This window comes from Nanorana parkeri, unplaced genomic scaffold, assembly GCF_000935625.1.
Source record: "Nanorana parkeri isolate BGI_ZX_2015 unplaced genomic scaffold, ASM93562v1 scaffold21, whole genome shotgun sequence".
Classification (NCBI taxonomy): Eukaryota; Metazoa; Chordata; class Amphibia; order Anura; family Dicroglossidae; genus Nanorana; species Nanorana parkeri.
In genome coordinates, this window is record NW_017306289.1 from 2136949 (window position 1) to 2156630 (window position 19682).

Genomic DNA, 19682 nt, shown 5'->3' on the forward strand with positions numbered 1-19682 from the left:
GTAATATTTTGTTGATCGAGCTGATATATTTCCTGCCTTGATCGGGGGAAGTAAATTGTAGTGGTCTCCCCTCTGGAGAGGAGAGTTTCATCGTTGCTGAGTATGTGAGGATGAATTTAAGCCGCAGCTGACACACCTCGTGGAAGGCTTTCCACTGCTTTGTAAGCTCAGCTGAATAGTCGGCGAATAATAGTAACTTGTGCCCTCCCGCTACCAGATTGCGTTGTGAGCGGTAAGCCTGGAGTAGTAGATTTTTTTCAGAGTAGTCCAGATATCGCACAATCACTGGCCTGGGTTTAGTGTTGATGTAATCTATGGGGGAGCCCACTCTGTGTGCCCTCTCCACTTTATAAGGCTGTGCTGATCCCAGTGCCTGTGGTATGACTGATTAACAAAAGTGGGCAAGGTCAGCTGGCTTGGCAGATTCAGGTAGGCCTATGACCCTTATGTTATTCCTGCGGGAACGATTTTCCAAATCATCCACTTTATCACAAAGATATTTTACTGTTTTAGACATTTGATCTAGTTTTCTGTGTGTGGAAAATGACGGAGCCGCATGTGGCTCTTTCATCCCTCTGCTGCGGCTCCCTGTCCAGGGGCGAAACAGCCCCTGGGGCCTGAGGCTATGGGGGGGCCCAGTGAGGCCTGGTCCTGGGCACCCCCCCCTGGTGGAATATGCGGTAGTGCAGGGTCTCAGGGCCCCGCACTGCCGATGGGCTAATCAGTAAGGGGATGGGTCTTGTGACTCAGCTACTCTCCTGGCCGCGTCCCTAGTAAAAGGCAGGAGAGGAGAAGTGTGTGTAGCATAAAGGTAAAAAACGATATATGCAGTGCTATCTTCATTTTAGATGTCAAAAGAGTTTGTGGCTCCCGGTGTTTTCTTTTCTGTGGGAAACGGGCCCAAATGGCTCTTTGAGTGTTTAAGGTTGCTGACCTGTGGTCTAGATCATTCACTCTATTTTCAATTTGCTTGATTTGATTTCCTTGTGATGTTAGTGAGGCATTTAGTTTCCCTAGATGCTGCTGCAGAGAGTCTGCGATAATATGGGTCAGGTCTGGCTTTAAGTGGGAGGCAACAGCTGCAGCCAGTGTCTGGTAGTCTATTTGTCCCTGCAGGGGAGGTGGTTGTGACTCACCAGAGAGATCCATCGTCAAGTCAGATTGCTGAGTGACAATGGCGGCCATCTTGGATTTGTCCCGGTCGTCTGTGAGGGACTGTTCCAAGGCTCTCCTGGTCGGCTGGGCTCGCGAAAGATAGCGGTCCATAGCCTGTGCTGTATCTCCTGCTGTGCGGGTAAGTCGCTGTGACTGTTGTGGAGTATGATCGGCTGGTCTCGGGGGTGTTCGGCGGGACGGAGCTCCGGGAGACATGGCTAAGTAATCTGGCGCCGGAACCAGAAGTTACCAGGATTTAATTTTTTTTTTAAATGGTCTAATTTTCCTGTAGTTGGCATGCATTTATAAAGTCTTGAGCTTTTCCAAAGGGGACACTCCTTCCTTTAAGGTACCTACCACCATGAATCTGGCAGCAAATTTGATCCATTGCTATTGCTTGGTGGGCTTCGTATCCACACTCAGTTCTCAACCTTTTTTTAACCCCTTCATGACTGAGGCCCTTTTTTCATTTTTTGCACCCATGTTATATTCCACATTTTAGGCCTGAAAATTACGTAAAACCCCCCAACATTATATATTTTCTGAATGCCAAGACCCTATAGAATAAAATGGTGGTAGTTGAAAATTTTTATGTTGCGCAATATTAGCGCAACTCCTTATTAAACCCCAAAATTTAGTGACAAATTTAATTAAATGCCCCAAAACACAACAAATTACCCATTTTTTTAATGAAATATAAAAGATGAGGTTACAACGAGTAAAACGATACCCAACATGCCCAGTTTACAAATTGCGTGCGACCGTGAAACGGCGAAAAACTGCAGTACCCCAAAAAGTCAATAAAAGACGCTTTAAACGCCCCCACAGGTCATCAATTTAGAGATACCCCAAAATACTGGCCCTAGAATTATTGCTCTCACTCCGGCGTGCGCGGCGATACCCAACATGTGTAGCGCGTTCGGCGTTTTCATGCGTAGGCGCTCCCGACGCGTTTACGTGGCGACGCGCGTGCTCGCGGGGGCGCAAAAATCCCTCAGTAGGGGCCTGTTGGCAGTAGGTGTTGACACTCAACTTATCGCTTAACCAGATACTTTTTAACTTGTATGTTAAATGCGGCACTAGATGCTAGCAAGGTCATGTCTTGGGTAACCCTTTCTTCTGTCCAGATCTGCAAGGCCCTCTGGCATAAGTGCTGGTTGGCAGGACAACACTGTGAGGCTTAGTTGTGGCTATCCTTTGTGGGAGATCATCAAGAAGCACATCACATATGAAATGTGAGGCAACAGCCATCTGATCCACACAATCAATAAAATGTGGAGCAACTCCAGCAGTCACCTGTTCTGTACTTAAAGATTTTGTCCAAGCATCTAAAGTCTGTAAAATAAGTATCTTAACCATTAAAGGGTTGAAGAGCAGCACTAGTTAACAAATAAATTTAATTAGAAAGATCCTCCAATTTTTTGTCCGTATTATCCTTAAATGAAGGAACATCATCAATAGGAACAGTCAATGCCTTGTTAAGATGAGAAATTGTAGGATCAACGTCAGGAGGTATAGACCATTTTTTAACAAAATCATCCAGAAAAGGATACAGATACTTAAAGTCTCTAGGAACAAGAAATTGCTGATCCAGAATGCCCTAATCCTTATATAAACAACAAAAATAGAATGAAGATGTGTGCTGGAGGCAGCTGCATAACAACTCTACGTCTCAGAATTCTTAAAAGCGGTGTCCCTCAATGGACGATAAGAGCAGAGGGAAGTTTCGACTACATCCACTATAGCGTCGGATTATTAAACCATGGGGTAATTGCTACCCACCCTCTAACCGAAAAATGTAAAGGTTTTTATTCTTATTATTTATATCTTATTATTATTAGTTATATTTTAGAGTGAATCTTCACACTGAAAAGAGAGGGTATAGCAGGAACATTATTTATGGATTCCTAATTTATAATTACAGTGTAATGTGGTTTTCTCTTTTTAAGTTATTTTAATATAAATGAATCTAAACTAAAGAAATGAAAAAATTAAAAGCAGAGCAAATTCAGTGAAAAAACTTGAAGGAAACAAGTGATGAATCATAAGAAAGTTTTTGCACTTACTATTTGAATTGTTGATTCCAGTTCCTCTATTCTTTGTTCTAAGTAGGCTCTATCACTGATAGCAGTCTCCTGAGAAATCTATAGGAAAAGAAACAAACTTATTTGTTGCTAGAGTTCGATCAAAGCTTCAAAGTGACCAGTTTTTCTATCATATTGTTTAAGTGAACCTGACCTGGCTTAAACTTTCTGAGATGACAACAGTGCTGAAGTGCAGGGAAGTGCATTGCCTGGAAGTAGCCATGTTAAGCTGGCTATACATTATGTAAATATTGTCCAGTTCTTCAGGAACTGGCCAAAATGCGCACAGTGGGTGCCACCATCGGCACCCTTTCGGCCGGGATCCCTTAATCAGCTGATCACATTTACATGCAAACCAAGTGTGAGAGGTTGGTAACAAACTATGAAACTACCAGAGGTGTTTGTACAATTGCAACACCAGTGCTTTTTTAAGAGAATAGAAACAATGGTTATAAAAGGAAACTGTTGTAAGCACCAGAAAGTTTAACAGTTTGTCCTAAACCCTGTCGTAGTCACTTTCAGTATGCATGTATATGCAGAGAAAATGTAAATAGGTGCACACAAAATGAAAAAAAAAATCATATTCTGAATACTATAGTATTGCATTTGTTTTTTAAGAGTCGCAAAGGAACACATGATGCCAGTATAATAAATATTCTATGTCCACGTTACACTGCTTACCTTCATCCTCTCCCTTAGGCTATCTCGCTCTGTGGTCATTCGGCGTAAATCTGAAATAGCACTGTCACGTTCATTCTCCACATGTCGTAGAATAGTTTGAGTTGTTAAGCTGGTTTTGGATGTCTTTGGGGACCGCATGAGCTCTCTTCGAAGCTGTGTAATTTCTTGTTGTGCCTAAAAAAGGAACACCATATAAAAAATTTGTACCGAGAAAAGTACTTGAAAAATACAAGCCTGGTCCTTCTATACTGAACTAAACTGCAATCCTAGTTACTACGGTTCACTGTCATTGCACTAAATGCGTTTTTTTAATTGCACTTTTATGCATAATGACAAAAATATTTTTACTTTACATCTATTCACACTTTCTCTATTTACTATATTAATTCAGTGGCTTTTATTTGTAAACTCATGTCAAGCTAACTGGGCATCACTGGCTTCTCTCAAGTAGCAAACAGAGCTAACTAGCATCCCCAGCACATACTTTGTATCACTGTATGTTGTTGGGGTGTTCCAGCAAGTTCCACCCATGAACACTATTACCAGCGTATTAGTCTAGTTATGATCATTTTGCATACTTTTTATAAGTAATGCTGTTAAAATGTATAAGGCACCAACTTTATTGCCTAGTCTTTGCAACTTACTGGTTATATAAATATAAATGATACAAATGCAAAACAAGGCTCTATATTAGAATGTGGGTACAATCCTCAATTATAAATGTTATTTTACATTTCTTTAGGGGAGTTCCTAATACAATTGTGTCATAAATCATATCAACAATATTCGTAAACACAATCTGTCATTGATAGTTTTAGGTCTGTCACACACTGTACACTTTGTATTGTACAGACAACCTACTATGGTGCCACCAGACATTTACCACAGTACAGTAAACTAAATGACTGAAAAGTTTTGGTTGGCAATTATGGTGAAGGTGCTGCTATGTACTATAAGGGATAGTTATCGGTTTTGTTGTAAAGCAAGGCAGTGATAAACAGGAATGATGAGATAGATTTATGATAACTAGGCAGCTTCATTTATGAATTCATATCTCTGCTGCTCTAAAGTAGTACTGAAAGAATAAAACCTGTGTGTTTAAATTGTTGAGTGAATGTGTCTTTTCTCCAGTGCAAATCTTTCTAATTTACCTACCCAGGATTACAGGTTCAGGGGTTGAAATGCACATAAAAACTGGCGCACAGACTTTGCTAAACGACAGACAGTCTGATTTGCATCTAAATTTTTCAATTTGTTGCCGACTATGCTGCTAACATAATAAAATATATACTTCCTTTGTTCTGATATTACAATCACTTGATATCTGAACAATGATCAAATGTCAATAATTAGAGTTTAATAAGTTTACCCTCTCATAAAGTGCATTGGTCTTGTCTCGCTCCGATGTCAGAACTTTGACATTAGCCTGGATTTCTGCCATGTGTCGCTCATACTTTGTTAGCATGTCCTGGAGCTCATCTCGTTCCCGAATGCTCCTTTTGATTTCAGAATCATGCTGTGAAAATAGAATAATAAACAACATTACAAAGGTGACCCTCCATTTGAAAAAAAAAAAAAAGATTTTTGTAATTGCTTAAACATTATTTTTTATGGAGTCAATTGAGGGACACAGGAAGTCATATACTGTTGGGTTACACTGCCACCTACAGGAGGATTGGTCAACGGCTAACATATAATCTGTAGGTGAGCCCAGGATAACCCCTACTACTCCCAGCATGTCTCAGTTTGTAGCAAGTAGTACAACGAGCATGTTCACACACACATAGGAGTGGGACCTGTGTTTCTTCATAAGTTTCAAGAAAATAATTTAACGGTGAGTACAAAAATACTTTTTTCTTTATCGTCTATTGAGAGACACAAGAAGGACTATACTGTTAAGACATCCAAAAGCAGTTCAACTAAGGGTGGGTAACAGCAAACAGGCCCAACAAGAACAAAGGTGGGGAACGGTATGCAGCTCAAGAACCACCTAAAAGACCAACACCTAAAGCCGAGCCCCCCAACCTGGTGTGAAGAGGTCAAGAGCAGGTGGTAAGTTAGAAAACTTACCACCTGCTGGCATCAGGCTGAGGAAACTAAGCCTGATGCCAGAAAAACAAGAGAATATCTACTAGTGAGGAATAACACAATATGGGATGGATCCATCATACACCATAATGTAGAAACTGGTCTACCTGATCCAATCACATGGGTGGAACGAGAAAACAGTTTTCAACAAGAAGGAGAAGGAACTCCTCTCCAATAATTGAGACCAAACAGAGTAAGCTGAGAATAATGTCCTGGTAAAAGTCAACCAGAGCCGCCCTAGATTAGAGAAGACACTAAGCCTCAACTCACCTGATCCCTGGCAAGATCTTTGCAGCTGTAGGAGCTCTGAGGGACCCAAGACTGGAGACAGCAGGCTGATCCTCCAAATACAGGGTAAGACATACAACATCAATAGGTCAACAGACATCTACAGACATGTTGCCACCACATGGCGGTGATGCAAATAAGCTCAGGGTGTGAGGCAAGGCCTCAGGTATTTACAAAAGAACCCAGACAGCTGGTAACCGGTGGGAATTAGATGGTCAGAGGTAATCAAGTCACTGTAAGACGAGCAGTAGGAACAGATCGGAGATAAGAGTTCCACGTGGCTCTTTGCAAAGCAGGAGCAGCAATGGGGAGATGCTTCCTTAATGCTGAATGACTGGATGAGAGTGCAGAGCATGCATAACATTCTACCCACAGAAGATGCGTTACCCTCTTCCACAGTAAAGCTGTTGAAAAGCGGAAAATTTAAAGGCACTCAGCGGTCCCAACAATGAGGTATCTTTGGGTGCTCAGTCGGATTAACCTACTCTAAGAGTGGGTATTCAGAGACAAAGCAAGAACTAAAGCAATGCCAAAGGCTCTGGACCTGGAAAGTGCCCCACGGCTAATATTTTACCAGAATGGGGTCTCGAAGCGTTATGTGGAACCCAGTGTCCCAAAGGTCATTCCTAGGATAGCCCCATAATGTCCAGTCCAGTAGGGTCTGGGTACAGTACTCTAAATCTAGGCTGAGGAAACTGTGAGGGAGAGAGATTCTTGATTGAAGAAAAAATGAAGAATGGAAGAAAAAATTTGCTAGCAAAAATTAGATTAGGCATTTCCCCCAAAATATATATATATATATCTTTCTAGGACACTAGCAAATAACTTAGGCATGCTGGGAGTAGAATGGGTTATCCTGGGTTGTCCTACAGATTATTTGTTTGCCAGTGTTCAATCCTCCTGTAGGTGGCATTAACCTCATGCAATATATGGCTTCCTGTGTCCATCAATTCATGAAAAAGAAAAGTATTTACGTAGTCTTTTCTCATACCAAATTTACATAGAAAATGCTGAAAGCATTTGTCAAAACATGTACAGAAGAGTCAGGTTATCAATAATAAAATATCTTCAAGAATAAGTCCATTTTAACACACTTTATCTGCTTTAATGTATAGTATATATGCATAGCTAAAGCCTGTTTTCTCTCTTATGATGTTGTGAGAGCTATGCATCCATCTGCAACCAGTTCAGATTTCTCTACTGCCTAATAAAGCTGACTGACAACTCCTTCAACAAAGCCTAGTTTGATCAAAGAAAGCCTGCCTAGCATCCTTATAGATGTTCACAACTCTAACGCTACTTTACAACACACACAGGGACCATAGGGAAGAAAAGTAGCCACCCTCCAGAAGGAAGGACAGTGTCAGCACCAATTCAGAGATGATTTGAGGAACTACAGCTGAGTGATACACAAATAAGTTACATTGTTAATAGTTAAGGAACCTAAATGCATTTTTAGGATTTAACTCCTGAGTTTAGTATCACTTCAATAACACTGGAACTGGAAGCTCCCTGCTTCTAGTACAACATGTAGCCACTACTATATCTAAGTAGATTCTGGACTATCAAGCTTCTCACAACAGGCCAGACAAGTGCAAGGTCAAAATAATGGTTTGATTTTATTATTGTCCCAAAGGTGAACTAGTTCTTTAGGCTTCCACTCACTACAGGGCTGTTCGTCATAATACACCTCAGACAGATCATCACCCCAATGTTATTATTATTTCAGTTAAATAATAGTTCTACACTATACTGCTGCTGCTACTGTTGAAAAGCTCCATCTTGAGGTGTCCACATTAATACCAATTAAAACTTAAGTGGTTGAAGATGAGACCCAACCCTGAGTTTGAACCCGCTTCTAATCCGAGAGGCAGACAGACCGCACCATATTGTTATTTCATACTGATGGATCTCATCCCTGCAATAATATCACTGAATGCATGTCAAAACACCAGCTTCCACCCCATATTCCCTTTGTGCCATACTAAGGATACTACAGTATATGAAATTACCTTTTGCACTTAATTAGCAGTACAGCACATGCAGCCATTATACTGTTGATTTTCAGCTCCAAATAAGATTGACTCTCTGCTAACTGGAAAGTAATCTACTAGATAACCTACTAAGACCACACTTAATATTTCTTGCCTAACATATCAAGTCTAACCCTAACAACCAAGTCCACACAAGCCTTTGACTTTTTCTGGAAAAAATATGAAAAATATACTGATTTTCAGGGAGGTAAAAAACAAGAGGGGCCAATCAAATTTCCAGATGGGAAGAGAAAGGTGCGAATGTCACCAGTATTACACTGGTACACAGTACATCCAGATAGTGGATTATGTAATATCACGACACAGGACTCCTGCGTGGTGACAGATATGAAGAGATCCATGAGTACAGCTTGGAAGAGTAATCTCATGTGTACGCTCAGGCCTTGGTTCTCAACTGGTGGGTCGTGACCCAAAAGTGGGTCGCGCGTGTTCAGTGGGTTGCCGTGTGCCTTCCACTTTTCTAGGTAAGAGTCCCTTAGCCTTCTCCTAGCGCAGCAATGTCAGTTCTCATGCAGAGCAGCCATTTAGAATATGCTGCCTGGCGTTGAGTGTCAGCTTGAGGTGGGCTGGAGCTAGGGCCACGAGGGAGCTCCATTCATACATGCATTGCTTACAGCTCCCTCACGTGCCCTGTAGAGGTGCCTGGAGCGGAGTCACATCACATTCTGGCTCCCGTCATCTCTACAGGGCGCACATGGGAGTTGTACAAGCAATGCACATATGGATGGAGCTCCGTCACAGCACAGCACAGCACTGGACCCCTGGCTGAGGATCCACTCCAGTTCTCGAAATGGCACCCCAAACACAGCTCCCGCCCACAGTTCAATCGCCCGGAACGCACAATACCGCAATGCCGTGCGTTCTATTGCAGTGTGACTTGGGTCACCACTTAATGACCAAGGACAAATATGGGTCCTGAGGATACACAGGTTGAGAACCACTGCTCTAAAATATACTTTCTGCTGTCATTTAACAGGTTTGTGCTTACCCAGGAGGGACTGCGTTTGGGACTAATACTACGACCTCTAAGCATTCTTCTCAAATGCTCTGTTTCGCTCTTGTAGTAATCTCTTTCTTCCTCCAGGCTTTTAACAAATGAGTCCAGTTTAGAGGGAGATGTTGCTTTACTCTTTTCTGTTACTAAAATTATTTTCTTTTCTATTAAATAAAGGGAAAACACATCTATAACAAAACTGTTATAACATATAAGAACAGTATTCAGTGTCATAAATATCCTTAGGTTCACACCTAGGCGACTGAGCTGGTGAGCTGTTTTCACGCGGTTGTCACACATTTTTGTTTGCGTGATTTTGCTTTGAAAACCACACGGTTGACGCACGGTTTTCAATGCATAGAGATGTCTATGGGACCCAAACCGCGGGACAGCTGCCCCAAAATAGCTCCTGCACCTGCTTGCGCGACAGGCGATTTCTAGTGCACGACAAATCGCAAAGGTGTGAACAGCTTCCACAGGCTTTAATGAAAATCTGTTTTGTGCGATATCGCGAGGCTGAATTCGCGTGATAAATTGCCCAGGTGTGAACTTATTTAGGCTAAGATCACAACCAGGCGATTGAGCTGGTGAGTTGTTTTCGTGTGGTTGTCACGCGTTTTCATTTGTGCGACTGTTCTTTGAAAACCTTGCGGATATCAATGCATAGAGATGTCAATGGGACCCACACCGCGCGACAACCGCCTGAAAATAGCTCCTGCACCCTTTTGCGTGACAGGTGATTTTGTCCTCACGACAAACCTCAAAGGTGTGAACAGCCTCTATTTTTTTAAATAAATTCCTTATTTATAAAACAACATATACAAGCAAGGCACATCTATAGGATGTAAATAGGATGTAATTAGCCGTCATAGGAGATAAGCATACAATACACTAGATCATCAGAACCACAGAAAATTTGTATTGTCAGTAATTACAGGTGAAACTCGAATAATTAGAATATCGTGCAAAAGTAATTGCAGTAAGTGCTGCAAAAGGGGCCCAAAGCAAGTACTGAGTACATATGCATGCTTGTACTTTTCAGAGGTCCGATATTGTTCTATGTACAATCCTTGTTTTATTGATTGCATGTAATAATCTACTTTTTTGAGGTTGTGGATTTGGGGTTCTTGGGGTTTTCATGAGCTGTAAGCCATAATCATCACAATTATGACAAATCACGGCTTGAATTATCTTGTTTTGCATGTAATGAGTCTATCTCATATATTAGTTTCACCTTTTAAGTTGCATTAGTGAAATAAATGAACTTTGCACAATATTCTAATTATTCGAGTTTCACCTGTATATGGCAGCGGCAAACCAAGCGCCAACCGTGCCCCAACCGAGCATTGATATTGTACTTGCAATAAGATGGTGCTCAGAAAGGGGGAACGGGAGACAAACAGCCCCCACTGACTTTGATGCAATTCTGTGTTTTGCCCGATATCTTGCGACTCAATCCATGCGATAAATCGCCTAGGTGTGAACCTAGCCTAAGGGTAACTATAACAGTTCAGAGCCAATTTTAATTTTTTGTTTAGAGTATAAATTTTAAACCCACATTCTGCATCTTGTTTACTATTTCAATAAATTGTTATTTTCTTTTTAGTTTTTGATTAGGAAGGGTAAGAACCTGTCGTTTTTCTTTTTTTGCTGTCTGCATTGGTTAGATTTTACCCTCAGTTGCCTTCTCAGTGACCTCACAAGAGATAAAAGGGAATCACCCAACTAGGGCACAGATAACATAAAAAAATTGGAAGAATTTTCAACTCTTCCTTATTCACTACCTTTGCACCCAAGTGACAGTGATGGCGCTTTGTAATTGGCTGCTGAAGGACCCAGCACTATTACTAGGGTAAGGAAAAATTCCTTAGCCCTGGTTAACTCTGACTAGAAAGACTTTACACGCGACTTCTTCTCTTTACTTTTACAGTTGAACAGTGGTGTGCGTCACATGAATTATTTATCTTTATGGGTTCGATATGGCTGCAGAAAGCATACTTATGCTCAAAAGTAAATTTTGCACAAATACGGATATTCAGTCATCTGAAGGGTGTTGGAAGCTGAATAGTCTTTGGTGGTCCAAGTTCTTCAGCAAAGTGACGATAGCCACGTGGTGCAGTAGTATTGACAGTCTATAACAGTGGCCTTCTATTTCAAAAATATACCTTGGTGACAGAGTCTCTTTAATATTCTACAGAATGTTTAATACATTGCAATGAAATTCTGCAATGTAATTTCACTAAGTTTACAGAAAGAGTATTGGTTTTCTGAAATTTTTTGGAGAACCAAATAATTTAAATTAAGTATATTTAACAGACAAAAAGGGAGAAAATACGAGAAGTTCATTGTTAAGGTTTACATGCACTTTAAAGGGGTTTTCTGGAATGTAACGTTTAATAAAGCGACTGAAAAATACCTGTTTTCTCTAGTTTTTCTACTTTCTTGCTCAATCTGCTGTTGTCCTCCTGCAGCTGATCTAATAGACCATTTATAGCTTTGTTCTCTTGTTTTGTTTCTTCGAGCTGAGCTTCAACTTTTTCTGAATGTTCCTTAGCAATGTCAGCATCCTGATTTTAAAAGCAAAAAGTACACTGTTTAATGTCTAATGCATATAAACACAAAAACATAAGGCTTCAGAACCAACATTCACCCTACTAAAAAAACAGATTAAGGCCTCATTCACACAGACAGTAGATTAAACACACTTCTAAAAAGTGATTTACGGTGAATCGCTTTTCAGAGGCAGTTCGGAGCTGCTTCACAGGAGTTTAAGAGGCAGTAATGTCATCTCCTGAATGTCTGTTTTTTTAAAATCCTAATCGGGATTTTACTTTGAAATACCACACAGCACCCTCATGCCAAGCTTCTGGCACACAGTTATGTGTGTGGTCCCATTTACTTCAATGGACGTGTTTGGCAAATGGGACATGCTATAAAACGTTTGCTGCAAGGCATCGCACCTGTGTCTGTCAGCCTGAGCGACCGCCATGTAAAATTGTAGGTGAGAAGTAAACACCTGGATCAACTGCTGGTTTTTAACGCTCCTTCCAAAAATCGATAGCTTTGAACAGTGGTTCAGTACTGGCCTCTGAATTTAAATGCCACTCTGGAACTCCCCCTTGTTGTGGGCTTCCTTCTAAAAGCTTACTGTCCAGTTATAAAGCAGAGCTCATACATCTCTCTAACAGATTTCATGGTGTTTAATTTACACTACACTGCATTTTATGTGCCAGTCACAAAATGCAGAGCACAGCGTGGACCCTGTGGCCTTTAAATTGAGTCCCAAAGCAAACAAAATATTAAGTACATCTATGAAGCACATTGCTGTGTTTAATAAATGCACTGTTTTGCTGGGTTTTTTAAGCAGTTGTATGTCTGTGGTAAGGCCATAAGGCTGCTTTATAAATTGTCCCCCTCTGTGCAACTGTCCGACTATACTGGACTTAGACAAAGAACAGTAGAGACCTTAGACCAGTGGTTCTCAACCTTTCTAGGGCCGGGACCCCTTGGTAACATTTGCCAAGTTGTGGGGACCCCCAACGGTAAAATTTAGGGATGACGCGGCTGCTGCAGCGACATCTGGCGGCGTGGCGGGAGAACTGACACTGCTACGCTAGGAGAGGGCTGAGGAGGACTCTCACCTAGCACAGCAGAAATCACACAGCGACCCACAGGTTGAGAACCACTGGCGTACCCTGTCAGAATAAAAAAAAAACCACCATAGGAATGCATAGTTAGATTCCTATTGGCTATTTCACTTTCTAATAGCCAATAGCAAACTAGCTATTGCACCAGCCCTCTGCTGCTGTCAATCACTAGAAGGGGACCCCTGCCAAATCGTCATTCGACCTTCGATGGGGTTGAGAACCGCTGCCTTAGACTGTTAGATCCTTTGGGGACAGGGACTGGCTATATGCACTCTATAAAATCAATTTGTTTGTTAAAACTTTGACCATCTGCAATAATGGCTGATAGCCAATGATCATGTTATCTAGGTTGGGAGATGGAAGGAGCAGCTTTTTATTTTTGGCAAGAAATTTACTTTTACATTCAAAATAATATCAGGATTTGGTAACACTGACACATGATCTACCAGTACATAAGAGGCTGATTTACTAAAGGGGTTGAGGATGTAAACATTCACAACGTCTTTAGTAAATCAGTCTCATAGACTGAACTGAATGCAACTTCTACTCACTGATTTTAGATTTTTGATTGTAAACTCTAAGTTGTCAATGGATTTTTGTTTTCTTCTTACTTCATTCTGAAAGCACAGAAAACAGTGTTGAGCAATTTTATGAAGACTTGGAAAAAAAAAATTGGGTTAAAATACAGATTTTGACAAAGAAACGATTTAGTAAAAACTCTTTACATTTAACAATATGCAACTTAACAAAAGAAAATTGATAACAGAAATAAACAGAGAATACTTGTAACTATTAGTAGCAGAAACAGTAGACCTAAGCTTACACACATGTTGGTATGATATGTTATTGTATATGTGAAATGTGGGTGTGCAGGTCCTAAATATTCTGTGAATTTTTAAGTACAATTAAAGAGCCATAACGTGTTCCTAAATTGCCAAGGCCTCAAGGGCATATTTATGAAGCAGTTACCCTTTTAGATTGTAAGCCCTCACGGGCAGGGCCCTCCTTACCATCCTGTATTGAATTGTAATGTCTTCCTTATATTGTAAAGCGCTGCGCAAACTGTTGGTGCTATATAAATCCTGTATAATAATAATAATTTACCAAAAATGTACTGGTGGGGATTTATTCACTGTATATTAAACCACATGCACCAGGAAGATTCAAATGCAGTGAGTGTTTGGTAAGCATCACATTTACTTCTCTCTAAATGTGCCCAACTGCTTTTTAAATAACATTTGTATATTTCTCAATATTGTGGAAATTGTGTCAGAGCCATTTAAATAATATGTGTGCAAGCTTTCAAAGCTTATTTTGCAAGCATAAAAGTGTACAGTAACTTTGGCTACTTTCTGAAATGTGTTCATAAATATTGAAAATATTATCATAGCCAGTCCAAGCACTGCAAAATTTCTGAGCAAGGTGCTATATCATTCTCAAAAGGCTCCCTGGACTCCCTTGCCTGGATGACATGTTGTATAAGGAAACGAAAGGCTAGGACATGCAAGCTGCGTCATGGGGCAGTGTGTCCGGATGTGCTGGAGGAGGACAAAAGAAAAGAAGGGAGCCTGGAGTATTTCAGCCTGTCTATTACTATTTATCTATGTTTAAGGCAAAACAGTTAACATAGCTTTAATTTGTGTCTCAAAAAAAAAAAAAAGCAAGAGTTATCATATAACGCTATGACATACTAAAGCTTTAAATACCTGTCCATCCACTCAAATTTAAACAAGTAGTAGCCACAATCTGGTTTTGGGATGCGAAGGTGCAATGTTAGGTGCCAAAGCAACCCACTGTATTGTTAGGCCCTGTCATTGTCACATCAGGGACTAGGGAGCTTGTCTCTGCCTGGAATAATGGACTTTATGTTTTGGAGCCAAATCATACCTGTTTTGATCTGCACATCAATTCTCTTTGCTTCATCTACTCTTACACCTTAAAGAGCTTCTGCCTCTTTGCCCATTCAGTGCAAAGTGACAGGTTCGCTTGTAAGACAAAAAAAAACATGTATAAGCTCAAAACAGAGCTTACACATAGTCAGGACTCAGCGTAGCAGCAGAACATGAGGAAATGCCTGGGAAGGTAAGCAACAGCGGCTTATAATAAAATACAAAAACTGATACTTTTCTGAATGGGATAGTGACAGTGTCTTTAAAGTGACATTAAGGGCAAAGGTCCCCCCCACACTGCTAATGTAGGGACTTACCTTAAATTATGCCTCTTAATCCCATCTTCTTCTTCTATCCTGTAGTTTTTAGCTGTCCCTCCAGCACTTGTGCGGGTCTCCGATCCAGCGCTGACTCCTCTGTCCTCCTCTTCTCTGATGTCCCACGGAGTCTGTGCAGGTGCACGGTGCTCCATATACTTACCTTGTGTCTCTCCTCGTCTCTCGGTTGAAGATCTGAACTGCGCATGCTCCTGCCCCAACATGCTTTGCGGCCGCCCGAGACATTTTCAGATGTTCGGACGGGAGCACGTGGCAGAGACACAGATAAGTATTAACCCTTTGAAAAAGTTTTGTTTTTTTAAAATTGTTTTGCATATATCTACTGCTTGCTAGCAGTAGATATATGCAAAAACCACTGAGGGTTTAATAACCCTTTAAGAATGTCAATAACACAAATGTAGCAAGATATACAGGGTTATTCACAAAAGGGTGAAGAGTTTGGAGAAGGCAGGAGAAGTGAACAATCTAGGGCAACAAAGTTGAACTGGAAAGTGAGCTGAATTGGAGAATTTTTCCAAATCAGCTATATTGTCCTAGATTGCTCACTTCTCCTGCCTTCTCCAAACCCGTCACCCTTTTGTGAATAACCCTCACCCTTATATGATCATTATGAATAAAGCAAAATACCTCAATATGGTACCGTATATTCATTTAAATGTAATACAGTACTACTAAATGTAATACAATGAAAAATATTTAATGAAAATAGTGCAAGCTTAAGTATACATGTTTTTAAAACAACCACCTTTGTTTCCAACAGATCTTCCTCTGCAGCGTCTAGAGCCTGCTCCTTCTCTTTCTCCATCTGCCCTGCCAGCTTGTCTATCTCTGTGAGTTCTTTGCATAGCTGTTCATTTTTCCTGGTCAGAATATCCACATGACTACTCACAGCCTCCTTATTTTCTGTTAGGTGCAGAATGTGCTGCTCTAGGCTCTGGTTGGTATTCTGAAGTGCATCAATCTACAGAAAACATGACATTACATACATAAACATCACTTGTAGGCAGGGCTGTTCTTTCCATGATGCAAGGTGAGAAACTTGTGGCATCACTATAAGGTTGATAGCGATGGTTCCTATATGTCTCCTCTCCCCATTACACTATTACATCATTAGACCGTTACACTATTACAGTCAATGTCGGCTATTGCAGAAAGCAGGTCAAGTGGAATGATGTCACCTGGATTCCCTGCAGCATGAGAAGTGCCATGATTTTCAGGTCATAGTAGGCAAGCACAGGTTTAAAAGGGACTACATACAAGTCAATATTAACCACATTAGGCTGCTTGTAATAAACCAGCTTTGGACCCTCAGAAGAGTTCTAGTTAATCACCTCAATTTAACAAGGATAGTGAGGAGGCCACTTAATGGCTTCTAACATACAGATTGCACAGAGAAACATCTCCCTTCCCTGCCTGCCCCACAGTGCCAGTGCAGGGATGGATTGCCTTGCATCCCCTGAGGCAATGGAAGGGATATCAGTGTCATGTGATAACAACAATCAAAAGCTCCTTACATTTAATGTTGGAAGTATCAAATGAATGAAGACACTGATAGCGGAGCTCTGATGATGCTTGTGGGACATGACTAGGGGATAACTCTTACCTTGTATTAACTCTAGGGATGCACCGATACAGTTTTTTCGGTATCGAATACCAATATTTTTTTACGGAACTCGCCAATTCCGAATACCGGTACTGTAAGTCCCATTAAGGAAGCCGGGTGGTGTGTAATGACTCGCCGGCCGACTTCCTGATTAGCCGGGAAGCCCTCTCAATGCACCCTCGTCACCAAGTGATGAGGGAGCATGGAGTCGGCTTACTGGCCAATCAGGAAGCCAGGGGGAGAGTCATTACTCACCACCTGGCTCCCTGAATGGTCAGGAAGCCAGCTCCATGCTCCCTTGTGACGAAGGAGCATGGAGCTGGCTTCCCAGCCAATCAGGAAGCCAGGTGGCGTCTCTAATGACTCGCTGCCTGGCTTCCTGATACCAGAATTTCTGGTATTGGGATAAGTATCGGAAGCATTTAGGCAAGAACGAGTATTCGCCCAAATAATTAGGTGCATCCCTAATTAACTCCTTATTTCATAAGTTAATTATGAATAAATGACACTGGTTTACCCCATCCCAGTGTCCTTAGACCAAAACGTGATAACCCTTGAGCCAGTGGGCCTCATTTTCTGTACCCTGCAGGCTCGGCCGCTATATTAGTGAACCAAAAACTATAGCTCAGCCCAGGATTACCCTGCCTTCTACCAGAATGCCTCAGTTTTATGGAAAAGCATTACTGAGAGCGTGATCATAAACACAGAGGGGTAGGACCCGCAGCAGGGTTAAATGTAGAAAAAAAACCACCTGCCTGGCGCCCGGACTGCATGTCTCGGGCGATAGGAATTCCGCACCGCTGGCCCTATTCTTGAACTCAAAGCTCTGAAAGTCTTCATTTGAGTCTAAAGATTCCGCATGTAATTGTGCAGGTTGCACAATTTTTTGCAATCACACCGCACTGGAACGCGCGGCATTGCGGTACTGTTCTGGTGAGAGTGCAAGCACTGAGGACGGGAGGCGCGTTAATGGCGTCTTCAGCACCAGAATTTGTCAGACCGAACTGAAAATTACTCCCACCTTTTTTTTATATTTGGATGGGGAAGGGAGGCTTTATTTCTTTTTTAAACTTTTAATCCCTTTGATCCCCGCTGGGTGCAGCAGGGATCAAAGGTGACACAATGCCAATTAAACACCGGCTCCCAGCATGGAGGAGAGAACTAGGGGACCCAGGCCAACTAATCGATAATGAGAATCATTGACAACGATTTTCATTATTGATGATTACTAGACATGTGCACAGCATAAAAATTTGTTTTGGACAAAGTTGGAGGCGTAGCGCAGATTGTCACATGACGTCGTGCGTGCATGGTGTCAGGTAACGTCATACGAATGTATGGGCGCCGCCATCTTGGTGTATACATGCGTATGGTGGGTTGGGTGGTGCATACATGCGTATGACGCCACCCGTCACGTGCTGTCATGCGCACTACCTACAAGATAGTGGTGCACATGCAGAGAATGTGCCGGTGGCTGATATGGCTGCCACGCATTCTGCAAACAAATTATTATATGCTCGAATATATTTTTAGTATATTCTGGCATATAATAATTTGTTCATTCTGATTTGGACGAACCGCCGAATCCACAGCATTTCGTTGATATGCAAGTTCGTCCGAATGCACATGTCTAATTATTATCAATTAATCGATTTGTTGGTTTCAGCCCTAGCTGCAAGCACTAACTGAACCCAAAGATGATCTAAAAAACATCTGTCCTGAGCTCACAACATAAAGAGTAAAACACACCACAATGTCAATATTAATAGAATAAAAAAATATTGAGGTGTCAATCCTTAGAAAACAAACACAATGGGGGGGAATTTATCAAAACCGGAGCAGACAGAGTCTGGAGCAGTTGCCCATAGTAACCAATCTGCTTCTTTGTTCAGCCAGTTCAGTTAAGCTTTGGAAATGAAAGAGAGAAGATGATTGGTTACTATGAACAACTGCTCCAGATCCTGTCTGCTCCAGTTTGATAAATTCCCTTGTCTGTGAATGAGTAGTGAATCATGCATCAAAACATAAAAGAAATGTCCTCCAATGCACATTAGTGTGTAGAGCCAGGTGAAGGATACAGATTTGATACAGCAGTATCTTTTTCTCACTCTTTATTTAACATTATTAAATGCACAGGTTAAGTTTTTAGATTTTGAATACTGCTTTGTTTTGTCCTACTGTTCTTGAAGTAAACTCTTTTCCTTATTGATTATAAAGAGTGTTGTGGTTTACAGACAGCTCGCTGTTACCTGCCATAGAGCACCACACAGGACTCGCTGGGAGTCAGTTTGCCTAGTGGCAGAGATGTACGCTGACCGCAGCCCCAGCCAAGCTTGTCTCCATGGTAACAGAAGCCTCGTACCTCTCTCTACACACATAGGCAAGGAAGTTCTGCGGCCACTCTGTATGGAATACCTCACTTGTTTTATATTACACCATGCACATGTCTTATAGAATCGCTCACAAACTGTGCTAAGAAACCTCGCAAATCATGTTCAGCAGGGAAATGAAAAATAACAGTAATAAAAGTAGAAAAGTTTTTTTTTTGGGATGCAATAAATGCAAGTTCAGTGGATTGATTACCTTACTCTGCAGCTGTGATATTTTCCTGTGTACAGCATGGTTTCTAGCAGCCATGGTGAGATGATGTGTGTTGGAGGTGAAGCAGAGTCTTCTCTGTCCACACTATGCCCGCCTCCCGGTCACAGGCTGCCCCACTCCCGCACTTTTCCTGTCCTTCCCTCCTCACTGCTCCTGTGTTGTCACTATAGCCGGCTACAGTAAATCCATCTGTCCCTGTCATCCCTCCCACAACAATTCCTGGGGCCACCTGGAGACCAGGCACTTCTGCCAAGCACAGG

The 19682-nt window shown here is 41.6% G+C and overlaps 1 protein-coding gene across 1 annotated transcript in view; it reads right to left on the minus strand.

The window, feature by feature from the left end:
• TSGA10 (testis specific 10) overlaps positions 1–19458 on the minus strand; it is a 70075-nt gene extending 50617 nt beyond the window's left edge. Inside the window, exons 1-8 of the mRNA XM_018563318.1 lie at positions 19405–19458; positions 15964–16179; positions 13543–13608; positions 11761–11911; positions 9320–9508; positions 5290–5438; positions 3921–4094; positions 3222–3299 (exon numbers count right to left, since the gene is read on the minus strand). Coding sequence (XP_018418820.1) covers positions 3222–3299; positions 3921–4094; positions 5290–5438; positions 9320–9508; positions 11761–11911; positions 13543–13608; positions 15964–16179; positions 19405–19458 — 1077 coding nt within the window. The remainder of the gene's footprint in view (positions 1–3221; positions 3300–3920; positions 4095–5289; positions 5439–9319; positions 9509–11760; positions 11912–13542; positions 13609–15963; positions 16180–19404) is intronic.
• Positions 19459–19682: the final 224 nt, after the last annotated feature.